The sequence below is a fragment of the Neolamprologus multifasciatus genome, chromosome 2 (genome assembly GCF_963576455.1).
Source record: "Neolamprologus multifasciatus chromosome 2, fNeoMul1.2, whole genome shotgun sequence".
In the NCBI taxonomy this organism is placed as follows: Eukaryota; Metazoa; Chordata; class Actinopteri; order Cichliformes; family Cichlidae; genus Neolamprologus; species Neolamprologus multifasciatus.
The window spans coordinates 25,734,227-25,754,172 of NC_140440.1; the positions used below are offsets into that span (position 1 = coordinate 25,734,227).

Here is a 19,946-nt window from a genome sequence, read left to right on the forward strand (position 1 = left end):
AATGAGTAGGCATGTGAGAGGAGCAAATGTAGGGGTGAACAGAGAGTCGGGAGTGCTGCAGCTGGGACTATTGGCTGCATAATGGATGGAGTGGAGGAGTTGAAGTGAGAGGCCGTGGCGGTGGTCTAGGCTGGCTGTGATGGGCTTGGCTGGGGTTTGAGCGGGGCTGAGCTTAACCCGGGCCTCAGGGGGGGCATTAACGCAGAGAGCCATAGATATGGAGGCACTCTGCAGACTCGACTGTGGCCCTCTGGCTGAAGCCACGAAGAGAAAGAAAATAAAGGACAAGAAAGAGAACGAGCCATCCATGCAACCATCCGTGCCACGACCTCTCGCTGCATCCTCCCCGTCACGCAGCAAAAGCGAGTGCACTCTGCGTGCACTGGCTGACCACTTAAATGGATGCTGGTGAATATTTAATGGTGCAAAACACTGAATATTTATTATTTAAAGCGGGATTTTGTTCTAGTGTGAAGCTAATGTCTGGGTTTTAAGCTGAGGAAAGTGAGGAAATAACTGGTGAATATAAAAAAAATCAGGCAAAAAATGCAGATGAAAATGCACAGAAAACCAAATTATCAGCCAAAGATTTCTGTCACTAAGCTCTGGAAAATAGAGGACAAAAGAACAGCGAGCCTGAGACAGCATCATCTTTGAGTGTTTTGTAGTTGCTGTTTGTTTATGAGAAAAAAAAGAGGAACTACGTTTTACGTTTGAATAGGACTCTGCATGTGTGAAGCTGCTGGGAGTAAAAAGAAAAACTATCTCAAAAGGCAAATTGGTGTAAAAACTGATGTAATGTGACATGTAACCTTGTTCCTCCATGCATCGCTAAAAAAGCAGCTCTACACGACTGTTGCCCGCTCAGTATAACAGATGTATTATCTCACTACAGAAGACAGATGGTTTGTGCTAAATTGGCCCTCTCTCCCTCTCTTTCTCTTTTTCAAAAAGGGCATTAGTGTTGTCATGTAAGGGGGGGGGGGGGGGGGGGGGGGGGGATGAGAGGCAGATGCTTTCTACTTTTTTGTGTTTCCATGTCACTGGCATAATTAGTAATGCACAGACCTCTGTTCTGTGGAATCTGGTGTGTGCGTGTTGTTGTTCCAAGACCGTGTTTGTTACTGTGTGTGTGTGGATTCACAGCTGCGCCACTGTGAAAGTCGGTGTGCCAGCCAAGCCAAACCCAGCCAGAGCTGACTGGGACGGGTGAGAGGGTGAGTCTGCCGCACTCCCTTAATGCTACACCCAAAGCCACCCCCCTCCTCGCTGTAAACATATTTGATGGAAAAACACGCTGAGCTCCCCGGTGAAGCTGAACCTGATTGTGTCATCTGTTCTGTAACAAAATAAATCACCTGCAAGGTCATGCGTGGCATCCTTACTGTGTGTAAAATACTACATATAGATTTACTGCAGTCACTATAAATATGCCTGAAGTTTAAATTTAAGCACGTTAAACGACTAACCCGGTGCAAATCAGGCCTCCTTAAACAGGTTTGGCAGACTGCTTTGGAAAAGACAACATATGTCAACATGAGGAAGTGGAAAGCATCCTACATGCTTGCCATCTGTGCAAGAGGCTGCTTTGCTGTAGTCCATCAAACATAGACTCGCACACATGCATGTGAGCAGTTCCGCTCACAGACTCCAACATGATTAATGCCATCAAAGTTCCAGCTCTCGACACGCCCGTCCGGAAAATTCTACATCTGTCCTCGTAAAGCGGTGACAAGAAGTCACCTGTGAAGCTTCTGTTGCTGACCTCTGACCTTTCTGCAGAGACAGCAGACCATGAGCATTGGAATTTATGTCTCCCGTGCACCAATAAAGAGCCTTGCTATCCATTGCCAGTTTCTCTTCATATATACTGGCCCTGGGCAGTCTGTTCAGTGTTGTGCTGTCAGTTCAAATCTCCCTATGACCCACTGCACCAATTTTCTGCTCTGTAACTATGACATTGTCAGCTTTTCAGGGCCTTTGACTTGCATATGTGATAGTAGCTTTTTGTTTATGTGTGTTATTTTTTTAATCAACACCCAAAGTCTGTAATATACCGACAACACACTACACAGACTCACCACACTGAAGTGTAAGATTATTTCAGTTGAAAACATGATATAACTTAAGGAAGGAGATCACTTCCAGCCAAACTGAAATCAGCTGATTCATTGAGACACATCACAACAATTTTTTTGGGTGTAATCACCTGGCTTACTTTCCCCTGACAGCTCAAGCACGAGGAATGCAACACACCTGTCAGTGCAAGGGGGAGGACTCAAGAGAAGAACTAGGTGTGTTGTCATTTGTTTCGGCACAGGCCTCACACACTCACCTAGAATCTCTGGAGGAAAGACGGAGCCTGAGGAGAGTCTATTTAACACAAACCAGCAGTGGATTTCTAGAGGATGGGAAGGAAAAATTGGTGAGAAGAGGAAAAGGAAAAAGAACAGGCAACCATGACGTGGAGGAGCCCGCTGGCCCTGGTGAGGGATGCCCTGCGAGGTCAAAGGGCACGGGAGAACGAACTCCGCAGCTTAGAGTCTAATCTACCTTATGAAGGATTAGAGAAGGGAAAGCAACCTAACCGCTACTTCCCATCAAATGCCATCAAGACCACAAAATACAGCCTCCTCTTCTTCATCCCCATGAACCTTTATGAGCAGTTTCACCGTCTGGCCAACCTCTACTTTGTGGGGCTTGTTATTCTGAACTTTATCCCTGAAGTGAATGCTTTCCAGCCAGAAATAGCCCTTATCCCAATTTGTGTCATCTTGTCTCTGACCGCTATGAAGGACGCCTGGGAGGACTTCAGGAGGTACCAGTCTGACAGGAAGCTTAACAACATGCCATGCTTCATCTACAGCAGGTAACTGACTAGATGACAGTCATGTCCCAAATATAGAAACAGCTGTGCCGTGCTGTTTATGCACGACGTGCCCCGAACGATCCACATCTGTGCTTGTGATTCCTCTCTTCCCTGCTGTTTGATTGCGTAGATCTGTACAATTGTGTTCTACCTCCTCTGCGCTGCAGCACCCCCGTGGGAATTTTCGACTTAGAAATAGAACATGTGTGGGTGATTATTCCTCCTTTGAAGAGCCTCATAACAATATCTCTCACCGTCACATTGTGCACATTTGATGAAATCCTTGTTCGGGCATTGCGTCAGCAAAGACAGTAATGTTAGACGTTATCTGTTTTTTAGAATTACTGGTGAAAAATGAATAATTCACAAAGGAGGATAAACTCTGTCATTTCCATCCCTCTTGCTGCTGTGATTTTGGAGTACAGTGGGACATGGAGGAAGTGGGGAGGTGGGTATTACGTGAGACTGGAGACACTGCCTCCAATGATGAAGCCTCAACTTCTGGTGGGGTTTATAATTAACCCACCGCCCGCTGCTGGTTTCCCCGAAGAGGCAGCAGAGGTATTAGGAAGCCTCATCTGGGGGAAAAGCCCATAGTGTGAATCTGTGTGTGTGTGTGTGTGTGGTGACAGGGTCCAGGTGGCCTGAAGGGTGGTCTCCAGACACAACATTTCAAACACTTCAGAGAACACGCCGGTCCATCTGGACACTAGTTGCCTCTGCTTCACACACAGAGCAGTTGTGCGCTGCTGTGCAGGTTCCTGTGGGTCTCTCACGGCTCACTGGGAGGGGATGCTAAAGCTTCATTTTGGGATCATAAAGCTTAGAGCAAAATCATTTGGTTGGGATTTCTTCGAAGTATACAAATATTTCTGAAAGAAGCTCAGGGATGGATTTTTAGACCTCCACACACATCCTTCCTTTCTTCTTGGGAAGCCATTTTTACAGGCACGATGACAGAAGCCTTTCCACCATCTTTACCTGAAAAGACTCACGTGGAGGTGCAGACTGATGACAGAGATCAGACTTTAATCAATCGGGCCATCTCTTAAGCACGTAGTTTTTTCCCCCATTATCTCGACATAATTTTGTTTTCAAAGCAGTGTGAAGTGTCTGAGCAGAACGTGCTTATCTTCTGGCTCATTCTACCCAAACACTTGTCAGTCTACCTGCGTGGAAACGTGCCGAGCATGAAGCATGCCAGCTGTTTCTCACAGCGTTTGAATGCCACGTCGCCCTCTCCTCTTGTTAAGTATGTCTCACCGCATAGCATTACAACCAGTCACCACACCTCGCAGGCTGTTCCCATATCTGCTGTTTAAATCAGCTAAACAAATCTGGCTGATATTATATCATCACTGCTTTCAAGTATCACTTGATCGCCAAAGAAGTAGGCAAACTAATAAAGTTGAATCAAAAATGTATTTTTTTGTAGTTCTCTAGAAAAGAAACAAATGTGGCTCAGAGCAGTTTAATTTAATAATTGTGAGTCTTGAGGTTAAACTTTTCTTTTTTGGAAATAATTGGCTGTCTCCATTAAACAGCTCACCGACCCAACAACTTCCTTCTAACGCTTGCCAAGTAACATATTCAAGTATTTTTTCAACTGTTATTTGTGGCACACAATGACTACTGCGTAATTTTAGCCGCAAATGTTTAATCTTTGAATAAAGTCAGGTTTTAGGGAAACAGGTTTCCCTGTTTCCAGTCTTTTGTTCTAAGCTAACAGAATGATTGATAAAATAAATCAGATGAATGATGTCAAAGGTTAGAGCACACACTTAACACCTCCCACACCTGGAATTCAACTGCCTGACGTATAAAAAACAAAAATTAGCGTAACAACTGTAAAGCCTTCTGGACATGAAAAGGATTGTGCGTGCATCTCGTGAGATTAATAAGCACAAGAAACTAAAAATATATAAGTCTGCGGTCCTGGCTTTGTTTGGTGTGAGGCGTGGTGTTCAGCAGTAGCTAACCGATCAGGTCCTGCATGCAGAGCAGCATACCTGCATCTCTCACCCTCATGGCTAAGCCTCACTACCTGGAAACATCCTCATCTGTTAATGTTCAACGTGCAGTACTTCGTTGACAAACACCATCTCTACAATTTTCCTCTTCTGAAACACATATCACATTTTGTGTCGTCCGCCCCCCCCCCCCCCCCCCCCCCCACAAAAAGAAACCTGATATAATTTTCTCTGCTCCTGCTGTTTACGCTCTAACTTCAACCACTTCATAACACAGCACACGTGTGATTCCCCAAAACCGATTTTTTAAAAGAATTCGAGGTGTAATTTTCAGTTCATTTAAAAAAAACAACAACTTTCCAGTAGGTTCAGTAGAATGGTTTGTATTTGTATTATTATTTTTTTTACTATTTTTAACCTCCTAGGACCTGGCATCCACATATGTGGATATCACATTTTGGGTTGTCTACACCAAAATAATAAATTCTGCTCTACAAGGGCCTGATATCCACTTACGAGGACATCATACTGCCACTGTTCTATCGAAATTTTAAACAAATGTCCTCATATATGGATCTCATTTTTCTCAGAAACAAAAAACAGGTAAAAAAAAAAAAAATCTGGAAATTCATTGTTTTTACATTGATCAGGTCCCAGCATGCCCAAATATCAAAGCAAAATTAAAAATGCATGCCATGGAAGAGTTTGGGTCTTAGGAGGTTAAGTAAATGTAACAACTAGAGGTCACAAAGGAAAGAAGAAACTAATTAAAGTTTTAAGTATTTTTAAGTAATGACTACTGTAGGGGTAATTCAGAGGAAAGGACAAGGGACAATTTCATAGAGTATCATAATGGTCCATTCTCATAATATATTTAAACAGGATTTTGCGGTACTATCTGTAGTACACTTCAGTTAATGTGTGAAAATAGCCTCTAAAGGGAGGTGCTCTGGCATGCTCTCTCATTCAGAAGTGATAAAACTGAAGCCATACGCTTAAGGCCTTTAAAGGTTTGTGAAGTCATGTCCCAACCTAAAGGACAAAAATAAGCTAAATGGAAAAAAACAACCAGAACACCATCACGTTGCCAGAAGACATGGTTAAAATAGACTCTCAACTGATGTTTAATAAGGATTTTTTTATACCGTGAAGTTAAAAAGGTAAAATAATTCATTAATTTAATTTAATTTAATAATATAAAAGCTGTTGTATTTAACTAATACCGAAACCAAACTGTTTACTTCGTCCTTTACGCCGGGCCTTGAGTCCACAACACCTTTCAGGTCTAAAGTGTTTTAGTGTTGTCACTTTTGAATGAAAGGGCACTCCAGAGGACCACGTATGAAGGAGAGCATAGATTTTGCACTGCATTTCATTTTCACCTCCACCATTGCCATTTATACTACACCAAAGTAAGTAATTGGTAGTTAATGGATTATTATTGTGCAGAAAAACTGAGATGGACTGTTGAAATGGCACTTTTCTTATATTATAATGCTTTAAATGTGTGTAAACATCTTTACACTGACTGAAAGGGGGCTTTCGTAAGTTTAGCCCACTTTAGATCAAAGTGGACCACATGAGGCCCACATTGTAAAATGAGTTTGACTTCCCTTCTTTGTGTTATAGCCTGCAACCCTAATAATACTGTGCAACTTAAGAAGTGCAATAATTTATTTCTTCTTTCTTTTGAGACCTCCAGTTGTTCTGTTGTATCTATTGGTAAGTATTTTAGCTGCTTAGTCTGGGCAATCATAAATTGCAGACAGCATCAAAAGTGTTATCATTTGCATACATTTATAAAAATAAAAAAGATGGCTATGTCTTTAATGAATGAGACAAAAACCTCTGCATAAATTAGTATAAAAGTTTTTAAAAAGAAAAAAAAAATTCAGATAAAAATGCAATGATCGCTGGCACCTGACATCTCTGCAGGAAAGAGAAGCAGTTTGTGGAGAGACACTGGAAGGATGTGCGAGTGGGAGATTTTGTGAAGGTGGTTTGCAATGAGATCATTCCTGCAGACCTCCTCCTGCTTTACACATCAGACCCCAACGGTGTGTGTCACATAGAGACAGCCAACCTGGATGGAGAGACCAACCTGAAGCAGAGGACAGCTGTGTCTGGAGTCTGCAACACGGTGAGAGTTAAATCTGCCTCCCGGTTTTTGTTTTCTCTTCCCTTCTTTCTCTGCGTGACTGAAATTGAATACACTCTGAAAACAGTCGTGCAATGTCCGGATGTTACTTAAAGTGCAAATCATTGCAACTTGTCAAAGTAAATGAAGACATACCTACTGGATTACATAGCTTTAACACATGTATTTGGAGAGGGATTACCATTCCTGGGTGCAGGAGACATCTTGAAGTACAGGTTAAGCTGCATTTAAAAAGTTTCCATTTGTACTGATTTTCCCGTGTCTCTTCTCTCTTTCCTTTTCCCAGCATCCAGAATTTGAGCCTGAAAGCTTCAATGGGATCGTGGTGTGTGAAAAGCCCAACAACAACCTGAATCATTTCAAGGGTTACGTGTGGGTATCAAATACACAGACAACATGAACCCCTCCCTGCACCCCCAGTTTCTATTAGCCTTTCAAAGCAGCCAAGCAAAACTAATTCCAACCGCCTTGCTGGACTTTTTGATTCAACCAGAGGCATTATTGGGGCTGTAATAGACTAGAATCGATTTTCTCAGGCACCACGGCTCTTACAGGTGGTCTGCCTATGTTGGCCAGCTATAGACATAAAGCAGGAGAATTGCTAATGGGGAATATATAAGCAGTAATGAATATCTAACGAGATCTGACAGTAAAAAGGAGGCTTCTCACTTTCTCCTGCTGCAGAGAGAAACCCGATAAGCAGAAGGTGGGAGCTGGAATTGAAAGTCTGCTGCTGCGAGGCTGCACAGTGAGAAACACAGACCATGCTGTTGGCTTTGTGGTATATGCAGGTATATTTTCCATTTTCTCGGCTGGTTCGCTGTTTTAACCTTGAGCTTTTAATGTTTGTTCCCACCACGATTCTTGAAATACTGAGATCACAAGAAGATGCTTTTCGCAATCTACAAGCGTAACTCTACAAAATTACTATTTAAAAATGTCACATTTTCTTTACATTTATTCATTAAGTTTCCCTTTATTATTCTTTACTGTCAGAAAAGTAATTATTGTGCAGTGTAATGAAGCCAGCTGCTCTGTGAGACTTACATAATCATAATTGTAATCACAGACTGTATAAAAAGGACAGAAGTAGCCATCGTGCCTTCACCCACAGTTTACTTATAGTATGCATCTATATTAACTGGTCAGTGCATTCACCTAACAGCTTGGGGTTTTGGAGTCAGAAGTGACCAGATTTAGACCAGAAGGTGGATTGCTAAAGCACAAAAAGAAAAAAAAAACACAGGAAACAACAAGGTATAGGAACTAGAGACCTGGATGTCTTAAGGGGTGTGCAAACAGGCGAAGTGGGTGGGTCCTGACTGAAGCAACTAGACTACCACCAAGAGTGACGTGTGCTGTTGAATGACATATAACAGAATAGCAATTACATTAGAGAGTTACCCTGGCAACAACTGATGGTCAGCCACAAAGTGATGGCGAAAGTGATCACTTCCTGTGTGAACGTACTTTTATGCTAGAAAAACATCTGACAAAGAAGAGGACATGACTAGTTATACACAGAGGGCTGTGTATAACTAGCTAAACACAAATAACAAACTTAAAATAGGACTGAGTGAAAAACAAACAAGGGTTCAGAACCAACCCTAGAACAGCCGATCATCTTCACCAGTATTCACACTTCATATACACTAGGCCAAATAGTGGTATGTAAATGAAATCAAAACAGAAACTCTACTTAACAAGAATCAAGAACAACAATGACTTCAAAATTCTGGGACCAAAGCCTGAGACCATAACAGCACTGGTAAAAAGCAAAAACACAGATGCTGGCCTGGTCCAGGTCATGGGAGCAGCAGTCTAAACAGAGACATCTAGGCCTTGCTCTCTCCACCAGATCTTCTGGAGGGACAACGAGGCATTGACAAGCCAGCTAAGAGATAGAACTCATCCAGACTGTCTTGCCTACATTTTGGTCTTTGTAGGACAAAACACTTCACCTAGGTGGAGCTAGGAGCCATCATAGTCGGATGCTAAACCACCTCATCTGGCTCCTTTAACTGTGGAGGAATTTACAGTCCACTCTGAGTCCCTCTTAAATTACTATGCTCCTCACACTGTCTGTATGAGAGAGCCCTGTTGCCACTTGTATCAGCGACATTATTATTTCTGTTGCTGCTTGTAGCCTCATGACCACAGATGAAGATGGGAACATAGATGTACTGGTACATCAGTCTTCATTGTGACAAACTGGTGTACCATCGCTCACTACAAGTATCAGCACTTCCACCATGGCTTCAATTTTTAGCCCCGTATGCTAATGTTAGCATGCTAAAAAAAAAAAAAAAAAAAAAACAAAGCTAGCATGATGACGTTTGCCACCATGTTTAGTGTTTATTTAACATTTTAGCATTTATGAATTCGGAGTCTTGGACTCAAGAGATCGAACAGATGAAAATGATGTTCATTTTGCATAAATGTAATACTGTAATAATGTATATTATTACAGTATTTTATTACAATATTTAAGATTTTTTGCTTTTTTTAGTGAGCACAACCTAATGTGATGCTGTGACAGTGGCACAATGACAGTAAAGTCTCTTACTGCATGTCTTAACGTGTGATACCGATTTTCACTCACCATGTGGGGTGTGGAATCAACACCTTCTCCTCCTTCCTTTAAGGCCGTGAAACCAAATCCATGCTCAACAACAGCGGGCCAAGATACAAGCGCAGCAAACTTGAGCGGAGGCTGAACATAGACGTCCTCTTCTGCGTCATTCTCCTCTTCACCATGTGTCTTATCGGAGCACTAGGTCAGTAATGAATTACATCTCTTAACCGTAAAATCGCTACACAAAATGATTCATGTTTGATGGCTTTACATTTATGAGGGGACATTAACTTCCAATAAAAAAAAAATGGGCACAAGCCCAAGCTCATATCAAGACAGAAGACAGAGGACGGTATGCTGCTAATAATAGCTTTCCTCCGTGCACTGCAGTCAGTGATTAATCCTGCTGTCCTCCTGTATGCAGGTCACTACTTATGGCTTAATGCTATGCATGTTGTGCCCCCTTACCTGGTACCCCCCACCAGCGGTCAGCTGAACAGGCCTAGTCTTACTAGTTTCTACATGTTCTTCACCATGATCATCCTGCTGCAGGTACTGCTCTCTCTGACGGTTTAGAGGGTGTTGTTATTCATTTTGAAGTCATTAAACTAATCTTCTCTCCTCTTGTCTCATTTACTGTCCTCCTGTTTACTCTCTGGGTTACCTTTCACCTTTTTTCTATTTACTCCTCTCCTCTAAAGATCCTGATTCCCATCTCTCTCTACGTATCCATCGAGTTGGTCAAGATCGGCCAGATTTTCTTCATCACTAATGATATTGATTTGTATGACGAGGAGACTGACAGCCGCATACAGTGTAAGGCTCTGAACATCACAGAGGACCTGGGGCAGATTGAATACATCTTCTCAGACAAAACAGGCACCCTGACTGAGAACAAGATGGTGTTTCGGAGATGCTCCATCATGGGAACCGAGTACCCACACAAAGAGAACGGTAAACATCTTCACTGAGTTATTTTAACCTAAAGCTGATGCAGTTTAGCTAACCTCACAATTATGACCTGTTTTGTAACGTTGTTACAAATGGTGTTTTCATGTGCAGATTTCTCCAAATGAGAATTTGGATGTCTGATTAAATCAGACAAAAAACTAGGATAAAAGAATCAGAAGGTTATCACTAGTTTAACAGAAATATTAAGAGAGGTCTCTTAATTATTAATAATCTTGCTGAATACTCTGGTGTTTTGACTTAATGAAAGAGTCCTTCCACTCAGCTGTCTAATCTCGTATTTTAAACAGTCCCTCAGCACTGTTAGTGTATTAATGCATGTGTCAACATGTTTTTGGGGGTGATTTGCAGCCATCCGCCTGGCTGTCCTGGATGAGCCCGAGGCAGAAGAGGAGGTCATCTTCAACCAGCATGCACGACCTCTACCGACTCGTTGGTCCTTGGATAGTGAGGAAGCCAACGCTGAAGACACACATGGCCATGGCAGCCGACGCAGAAGCAAAGTCACAGGAAATGCCCAGAATGATGTGGCCTTCAGCAGCCCACTGGTACGATAATGTTTATTTTTCTTTTTTCTCTCTGTCTGGATACCTGCTTTCCTCCAAATCTGTTGTTCAGTTATTGCGGAATCCACAACTTCAGTTTTAAACGAGGAAGTCCGCCCTCGGCCTTATTTCACATCTGAATTCTTATTTCAACCTAATTTCAAATTCTTACTTTTTTACCCAAATGTGACCCAACCTTCTGTCAGAAGGTCCCAGTCCCTGCTGCAGATGGCCGAGCTGCTAGGTGTCAGTGATGAGCACATCCATTTTGGCTCAAAGCTGCCCCTGTGTCTGTGACAGGACATATGGTCATGCTGAGCATCATTTGGCACAGGCCGGTGATGTCACATAAACTGTAAATGTGCACTATAGATTAGTCATCGTCGTCTTGATTTACAGTACAGTGACTCTGCGCCTATTTTTATCTGCGGGGCAGAGAGCGGAGGCCTGGGCATACAGGCGGAGACAGAAAAAGTCTTATGTTTATGCCAGCAATGTAGTACACAGCCCATCTTTAGCACTCCTCATGCTGCGTCTCAAACAGAGCTGAATGCTCGTATGACCGTACACTTCCTCCCTTCCTTCTGTCCTTCTCTCCTCGCAGCTCTTCCTTAAACATGGACCAAACAAAAACACAATGAAAACAGAGAAACGTTATCCAGTCTCCTCAAGTCAAAGCTGGAAAAGCGTAACGTAAGCAAGAAATCTACTAATAAAAGTGTTTCATTAACAAAATCATTAACTTGCTCTCCGACAGGAAACTGAGGTGGTCCCAGACGGGAAGCTGTTTCAGAAGATTAGCAGGACATCAAGCGGCAGCCTCAGTCACAGCCAGAAGACAGATGCTTACCTGGATTTTTTTCTGGCCCTCGCCATTTGCAACACAGTGGTGGTTTCCATGGCAACAACAAAGAGAAGGAGGGTGAGTGCTCAGTTTGCTGCGACAGTGGATGGGAAGTAGAGATGGAGGGCACATCCGGTGGAGAAATGAAAGATGAAAGATGTGCCCTCTTTAAACTTCCAGTGTCCTATAACTATAAACTTTAAATATAACAACAACAAAAAAAGAAAAAAAACAGTCTTCACTAAATTGACATGTAGCAAGTGGAGATTTGCAAACAGGGCAAGCGTCATTAAGTTGAACATTTGCTGCTCTGAACTGTGCAGTTCTGAAGTCTGGCAGATGGATGATGGATGTAATCTGTGTGTTTTTCCCCCCTGAGTTCACAATCAAAGGTTAATGCACAAAAAGAAACTGAGTGGAAAAAGAATTGTTACTGGGACGTTTTGCCATATGTGTAATGTGAGAAGAGGTCTTCCTAAAGCTATTTAATGAATTTCTTGATTTTTTTTTTTTCTCAGGTGAGTGTGTCTCCACAAGCCAAGCACACAAATACTCCACTGGAAACTTTATCCAGCCTGATGAGAAATGCTGGCAGCATTTTTAAATTCTGCAAGCGCAATCCCAAGAGACACCGTACCTTCACAGAGGACTCAGAGGAGAATTTTCAACCCTCTGGACAAACAGAGGGGGTCAGCACCACCGCGCTCCGGCCGTGTTCGCTTCATCCTCCATCCCTGAGCGACGAGCCCGCGCTGACCTCAGATAATCTGAGATATGAGGCGGAGAGTCCAGATGAGGCTGCCTTGGTCTATGCTGCCAAAGCATATGGCTTCAATCTGCTGTCTCGCACCCCTGACAGCGTTTCAGTGAGACTACCATCTGGGGAGGTGCTGGATTTTGAGGTGCTGGACACCTTGACCTTTGACTCCAACAGGAAGAGAATGTCTGTGTTGGTGCGACACCCAATCACCAAAGAGTATGTTCTGTACACTAAAGGCGCAGATTTTGCAATCATGGAATTACTTGGTACACCCTATGCAGGTATGTTGAGATAAGAGTACATTAAGTACTTATAGTATGCATCTATATTAACTGGTCAGTGCATTTCTAATTAATTTGTAATATTTCCAGAGCACTTCAGTGGCAATAAGAAAAATATAGCAACTGTTACTCAGCGTCATCTCGACTGCTATGCTAAAGAGGGGCTCCGCACACTGTGCATCGCAAAGAAGGTGCAAAATCATACATTATCCTATTTACCAGCATGATTTGCTTATTTAAGTGAAGCTATGTTTCATTTTTTTTCTGCACGTGTTTCAGGTTGTGAGTGAAGCAGTGTATAAACGCTGGTCAGTGGACAGAAAGAACGCTATGGCTGCTATAGAGAATAGAGAGAGGCTCGTCATGGACACTGCTGTGCAGCTAGAGAAAAATCTCACCCTGCTAGGTGACACATCCACCAATCGCGCATTGGTTGCTGTATACTGTATATCTTTGTGATAATATTTGTGTGCGAATGGTGCCTTCATTTGAAATATGTCCGCCTGCAGGAGCTACAGGCATTGAAGACCGTCTGCAGGAGAACGTTCCAGACACCATCCAGGCACTGCGCGAGGCAGGGATCAAGGTGTGGGTGCTGACAGGTGACAAGCCAGAGACAGCTGTCAACATTGGATATGCTTGTGGGCTCCTTGAAGACGAAGACCTGGTGATAAATATGGGCTGCAAAGACAAGGTGAGGAGGCCTCACATTTAAGGGTTGCTGACTGAGGTGTTTTTCATTATGGCATGTGTTGAAAAGGGAGCATTAATTTATTTTTCAGGAAATCAAAGTAATGTATTTAGGTTGTGCAACCTACAACACTCGTGTGCATGGTAAATATGTAGATAGTACAGATTCAGCAAACAAGGGAAAGTTCCCAGGACGAGACACAAATCCCCTTTGGGTTGTGTCAGAAATGACATCTGACTTGGAAAAGGCACCAGTCAAAAGTAGTTGTATCCTAGGGGGCCAGTCCTAGTCCCTGTCCCAAGCCTGGATAAATGTGGAGGGTTGTGTCAGAAAGGGCATTTAAGATGTTACACTAAGCTAACTGACTAACAGTGGCATCTTCCTATTTACAGTGCAGATTGTGGTGTCAAATCATGGAATCTAACTTTTAACAAAAAATAATAATTTTAAATAAAAGGTTAAAATAAAATCTTGTTAATGTCTATCTTCTGGTAATTTAAATAAGTACCCAATCTGATAAAATTAGAGGTGTTGATTTAGTCAGAATAAGGAAATCTGACCAAAAAGTTGGTGGAATTTTATACAAGAATTTCTACACCAGTCAAATCAGAAATTTACCTTCACTTTCAGTGTTCCTGATGCAAGAGGAGAGGTGTTCCCAGTTTTCAAGACAAAAAGCGCCACTGTTTGAGTGTTAATACTACCACTAATTAAATAAAACAGAAATTAAAGGGAAATTTACAGGAGACTCAGAAAAAACCTGAGAAACATTCCCGGTTGCCTAGTTTTCTGTCTGGAGATTTGCAGGTGTAGAGCACCTGCAGCGATGACCCTCTGCATGAAAGAAGAAATCATCAAAGCAAATTGTTATCTTAAGAATCTACTGGAGCAGATTTTTTTTAAATAACAGCATTTTCGGGCTCTTGCAGTTTGATATTGTTTTTAAAAAAAAATATTGAAGTTAAATGGCATAGCTGACCAAAGAGCACGAAGTAGAAGACCATTAAACTGTTTGCATGGTTACATTTAATTGTATCACCTATGTCTGAAGAGGAAAATATTATAGTGCGCATACATTAAAACAAAAAATTTTACAAACGTCTTGTAAAAAATGTGGAATTAGTTTAAATCCTGAACCCTTTTAGTTGAAGTTCATAATTATTCAATAAACACACAGATTCACACCATTAGTAAATAATAAATACTCTAACAGGGTTCAAAGGAAAGAGGACCAATTCCTCCATTATTTTAATTCATCAAAAACTAAAAACATTGTGAAGACCGGAAGCATTAGTAGCTAACAGATATGAAAAGTCTATTAAACATTGGCCTTTTAAAGCAGATTAGGGAAATGTGTAATTTATATCACACATTCACATACAGCTTGTTTCAGGGGACAACACTGATTTTCTTTGATGGTCTTTCAAGGAAAGTTGTGTGTTTTCCCAGCAGTAACTTCAGGGTAAGTTTCTCCTCCTGTGAGCTTGTATCCTTCCAATTTAAATGACTGAACCTTTGTGACCACTTTTACATTTTAACTAAAGGTCAAACCTCCGCATTTCCATCAGAGAAAGATAAGGTGTCAGGTGTAGCCCTGCTTCTCTTAGGTCATTAAAGAACTGGTACCACCGAAATGAAGCCTTCATAACAACCTGACCATGTCTAATCATCGGCAGCCTCAAATAGACTGAAATTGGCTGTCGGCCCTGAGGGATACATGTGGGACTTTCTGAAACAAACGGGCTGCTGCGCTTCCCTCAGATGGACTAGTCACTGATGATGAATGGAGTGAGATAGCCTCAACACAATAACTAATGCTTTCATATCTAATTACCAGTCTAATGTTCAAACCTCAGAGGAAGTAATTCTCTCATAATCCAGAGTGGAGGCATATTAGAAGCGAACCATTTTTTTCTACCATCGTAACTCGGTGATCACCTGAGAGATACACTCCCACAACCACCGTCCTACCAAAGCCTAATGAAATTTAAAATAATAAAAATAGAAAAAAAAACCTTTTTCTTCCATCAGTTTCCTTTTTGTTGGAGTTATTTACACACAACAATGATGAGTCTGATGGGACCAGAGCCTGATATCTGCTTGTATTCAGAAATCATGAATGTGAATCAGCAGTAGAGTAATCGTGTTGCTAAAATACCAAAAAAATGGGCATGTTTATTTTTTCTGGAAATCTGTCCAGAACCCAGGCGTATTTAGTTTTCCATTATTAACAGAAGAGGAAAGTAGGAACTCTTTACAACAATTTTATTTTTCTACAATTTTTAGCTCACATTTGACAAACTTCAAAGCAAAAATCATCTAAGTGATCAGCTGCTGTTTTTCAGCTCACGTGTACGAACATCCTGGACTGCACCCTGGAAGAAGTGAGGAGGTACAACGCTGATCCTCGTAATGTGGATACCACCCTAAACATGTCTCTGGTGATTGACGGTCTTACCCTGGAAAAGGCTTTGTCGCCGGACCTGCTGGATCGCTTTGTGGCCCTGGTGAAGCACTGCCGCGCCGTGCTCTGCTGCAGAGTCACGCCGTTACAGAAGAGCCGAGTGGTGAAAGTGATCCGGGAGAAACTCAAGGTCATGACACTCGCCGTTGGTAAGAAAATCAATGAACTGCTTACATGTTCAGTATAGTAAAAAGTTAATTTAATGTGTTCTTGACTTCTTCCCATCATACATAAAATACAGTAAAAATAATATAAAAGTGACCAAGAACATTTTCTTTGTATAATTTCTGAACCAAACACTAGAACTTGAGATGCAAGACAAAGACCTGAAACTTACTTTTAAAATTAATCCATGCTGAGGTCAAACACAGGTACACTTTGGGTCAAATATTTCAAGAGGTAAAACTAAAAGAATAAGGCAAAAAGGAAGAAGTCATTGCCTATAGGAGAGGCTCACATAGACACTGGAAAGCTTTTGGAAACCTCAACATATCAGTGAGACAGTCTGACTGGAAACAATGGGAATTGTGGCTGTATTAGCTGATGGTCATGACAATAATGTAGCAAAGTGAAAAAGTGCTCATACTGATCAAGTTAAAATTGTCACCTGTATTTGGAGCCCACTTCAGATGTTTGTTTAATTGTTGCGCTTTAGTTCACTTCACAGAAAGCCGCTCCTACAAAAGAAACTTTCACAGGACTGTGAAGTTTAAACACACCCATGATTCAGGAGCTTGTAGAACCACCTTCAGCAACAATAACTATAAGAAATTGTTTTCGTTATTACTTTATCAGATTCTCAAATCATTGTAGAGGAATCTTTGGCTCTCTCTACAGTTTTCAGTTCACTGAGGTTTGCAGGCATTTGATTATGTGCACAGCTCTCTTAAAGCATTTCAGTCAGGTTGAGGTGTGACCAATGCAGCATCACGATTCTTTTCTTTTTTTTAATCTTCCTGTTGTAGATTTGCTTCTCTGTTTGGGATGATTGCACGAGTTAGTTTCAGCTTAGCTTTAACTGTCAGAGGAGTTGGTTGACTCAATGACTGCAACGTGCCCAGCTTCTGCAGCTGCAAAACAAATCCAAATGATGCCGCATCCATCACCATGCACTTTTGTGAGGTGCTTGTGATGATATGCCATGTTTAGTTTTTGCCAGACGTGGTGCTATGCATTACTGCCAGACATCTCCACTTTGATCTCACCTGTCCAAAGGACATTATTCCACAAGTCTTGTGGTTGGTTCAGATGTAACTTTGCTGCCATGTTGTTTTTAGAGAGAAGAGGCTTTCTCCTGGGAACCCTGTAAAACAAGCCATACCTGTCCAGTCTTTTTCTAATTGTAATACATTATTGCATCATATTGCACCAGACCAGCAAACTTATAGCAAATGATCAGTTTGTTTAGCAGCACCTGGCTGCTACTTCCTAAGTCCTAAGGAAGTGGTAAGGGTGTGCTTACCGAGAAAACGTTTATTTTCATGCAAATGTATGGTTATCAGAGAGCTTTTTAGAGACCAAACACAGGGCTAAATGAGATAAATTAGTAATCATACTGACACGTTTCCTGATAGGTTTCCCATAGCAGCTTAAAACGTGATAATAAGTCAGTGTCGTGTTCACTAACGACTTAAATCCATGTAGTAAAGAGAATAAGACTCAATACAGTGCATAGAGCTTCTGTGTAAACCACTAAATCAGCGTCTGTGCTGTGTTTTCAGGTGATGGTGCAAATGATGTAAATATGATCCAAGCAGCTGACATTGGCATTGGGATATCTGGACAGGAGGGGATGCAGGTTGGAATTGATTTCTTTACCTCCTTGTATGTGCTTTGTTCTCCTGCCTCACAGCCTCAAACGTATCAAAACTCGTCTTTGTCATCTGCAGGCCGCCATGGCCAGTGATTTTGCCATATCTCGCTTCAAACACCTGAAGAAACTTCTCCTGGTCCACGGACACTGGTGCTACACTCGACTGGCCAACATGATCATTTATTTCTTCTATAAGAACGTGGTGAGTGTTATATGTTATATCTGCATCCCGATGCTCTGCTGTCTAAATTAACATCCTGTCATGATTCATCCTTTAACCGTCTGTGTTTAAATGTTTCTCAGGTCTACGTAAACTTGCTGTTCTGGTATCAGTTCTTCTGCGGATTCTCTGCCACTGCCATGATTGACTACTGGCTGATGATTTTCTTCAACCTTTTCTTCACCTCTGTGCCACCCATAATGTTTGGACTCATGGACAAAGACATCTCAGCAGAGATGCTGCTGGGTGTTCCCGAGCTGTACAAGACTGGACAGGGTGAAGGGGTTAGTGACACTCCCAAAAAGTCATGCAAGCGTTCGGTGTTGAATAAAAATGTGCAGAATACTTTGATTAGTTTCTGTCTTCGTGAATTCCAACTTTTGTGTTGTTTGTTCAGGATTACAGGTTTACAACTTTCTGGGTTTCCATCCTCGATGCCTTCTATCAGAGTCTGGTCTGCTTCTTTGTTCCATATTTTGTAAGTGACAGATTTTAAACAGTCTAATCTTTGATTGCATTAAGTAATTCTTTCATAACAGGGCGTCATTTGATTTATTTACTGGTTAGCTACTCTATGTGATAACTGCTTTCTGCTTTATATTTGATAGTGTACTTACTTTACTCACTTTTATCTCAGGTCTACCAGGATTCAGACATTGATATGTTCACTTTTGGAACACCTATGAACACATCTGCTTTATTTATCATCCTGATGCATCTGTCAATAGAGATCAAATCCTGGGTGAGTTCTGAACTGACATAATCATGATATACCTCAGTAGAAATGTCTTTAATTCACTTCTTTTTATTAGTGCATGTTCAAATTCTAACATTTGTAAGACCTCTAAACTGGTTTTAAATGAAAGGAAGACACACATAAATTAGAAAATGCAATAGAGAGTTAACCTAGATGTTTTTTCTATGTTTCCAGGAGAAAAATGTTCTTGAAATCTGGATGATTTATAACAGCCTCTCTGTGAAAACTTTGTGAATATAGGCAGAATAAAGTAAAACTAAGGAATAAGGGTCTACATCATTTTTTCAGTAATTATTTTTAATCCACAGCTTTTACTCCAAATATTCAAAATACAAATATTCGTATCTCTTTTTAGAAAGACTAAATTTTATGCATTTACTAACAAACCACTAAACTTATTCCTAACTTTTTATACATATGCATACTTGCCAAAATTTTAAGTGAGGTATTTAATTTATATGCAAGTTTAACAGAAGGTAATAATTTTTTTTTAAAGCATGGAAACAAAGTAATGCAAAAAAAAAAAAAACTGATGAAGAGGGCGGGGTGCATGAAAAAAATCTTTTTGCCGTAAATATTTCTCTTGCTGCAGAAAACAGAGAATTAACGGGTATTTGTTGCTAACTGGATTGTTTCCACCACATGTAATTGCTGTTTTTTTATCATTTGTGCCGCAGACGGTGGTTCACTGGATAATCATGCTGGGCAGTGTGGCATTGTACTTCATCGTGACACTCGCCTACAGCGCCGTCTGTGTAACCTGCAACCCTCCCTCTAACCCATACTGGATCCTCCAGAGCCAGATGGAGGACCCCATGTTCTACCTTATCTGCATCCTCTCCATTGTGGTGGCTCTCCTGCCCAGGTACCGTGTCTGTCACTCTTTAAACTCAGTGGGGTTGAAGATTTTTAATTGTCCAGAGTTTTGGGGTGTATTTGTGAGCACTTTCTAGCGTTGGTAAGTCTTTTCAGTGTCAATGTTTAACAATCACATAGTCTAATTTTAAAATATGAGCAGCATAAGGTGGGT

The 19,946-nt window shown here is 41.4% G+C and overlaps 1 protein-coding gene across 1 annotated transcript in view; it reads left to right on the plus strand.

The window, feature by feature from the left end:
• Positions 1–19,946, plus strand: part of atp10b (ATPase phospholipid transporting 10B) — a 22,528-nt gene continuing 2,582 nt past the window's right edge. The window contains exons 1-20 of the mRNA XM_085171421.1: positions 1–2,869; positions 6,775–6,979; positions 7,284–7,369; positions 7,682–7,788; positions 9,643–9,774; positions 9,997–10,124; positions 10,274–10,526; positions 10,893–11,089; positions 11,844–12,008; positions 12,449–12,971; positions 13,062–13,162; positions 13,251–13,377; positions 13,481–13,665; positions 16,008–16,275; positions 17,848–17,924; positions 18,016–18,141; positions 18,243–18,443; positions 18,557–18,637; positions 18,797–18,901; positions 19,594–19,781. Coding sequence (XP_085027547.1) covers positions 2,460–2,869; positions 6,775–6,979; positions 7,284–7,369; positions 7,682–7,788; positions 9,643–9,774; positions 9,997–10,124; positions 10,274–10,526; positions 10,893–11,089; positions 11,844–12,008; positions 12,449–12,971; positions 13,062–13,162; positions 13,251–13,377; positions 13,481–13,665; positions 16,008–16,275; positions 17,848–17,924; positions 18,016–18,141; positions 18,243–18,443; positions 18,557–18,637; positions 18,797–18,901; positions 19,594–19,781 — 3,665 coding nt within the window. The 5' untranslated portion in view covers positions 1–2,459. The remainder of the gene's footprint in view (positions 2,870–6,774; positions 6,980–7,283; positions 7,370–7,681; positions 7,789–9,642; positions 9,775–9,996; positions 10,125–10,273; positions 10,527–10,892; positions 11,090–11,843; positions 12,009–12,448; positions 12,972–13,061; positions 13,163–13,250; positions 13,378–13,480; positions 13,666–16,007; positions 16,276–17,847; positions 17,925–18,015; positions 18,142–18,242; positions 18,444–18,556; positions 18,638–18,796; positions 18,902–19,593; positions 19,782–19,946) is intronic.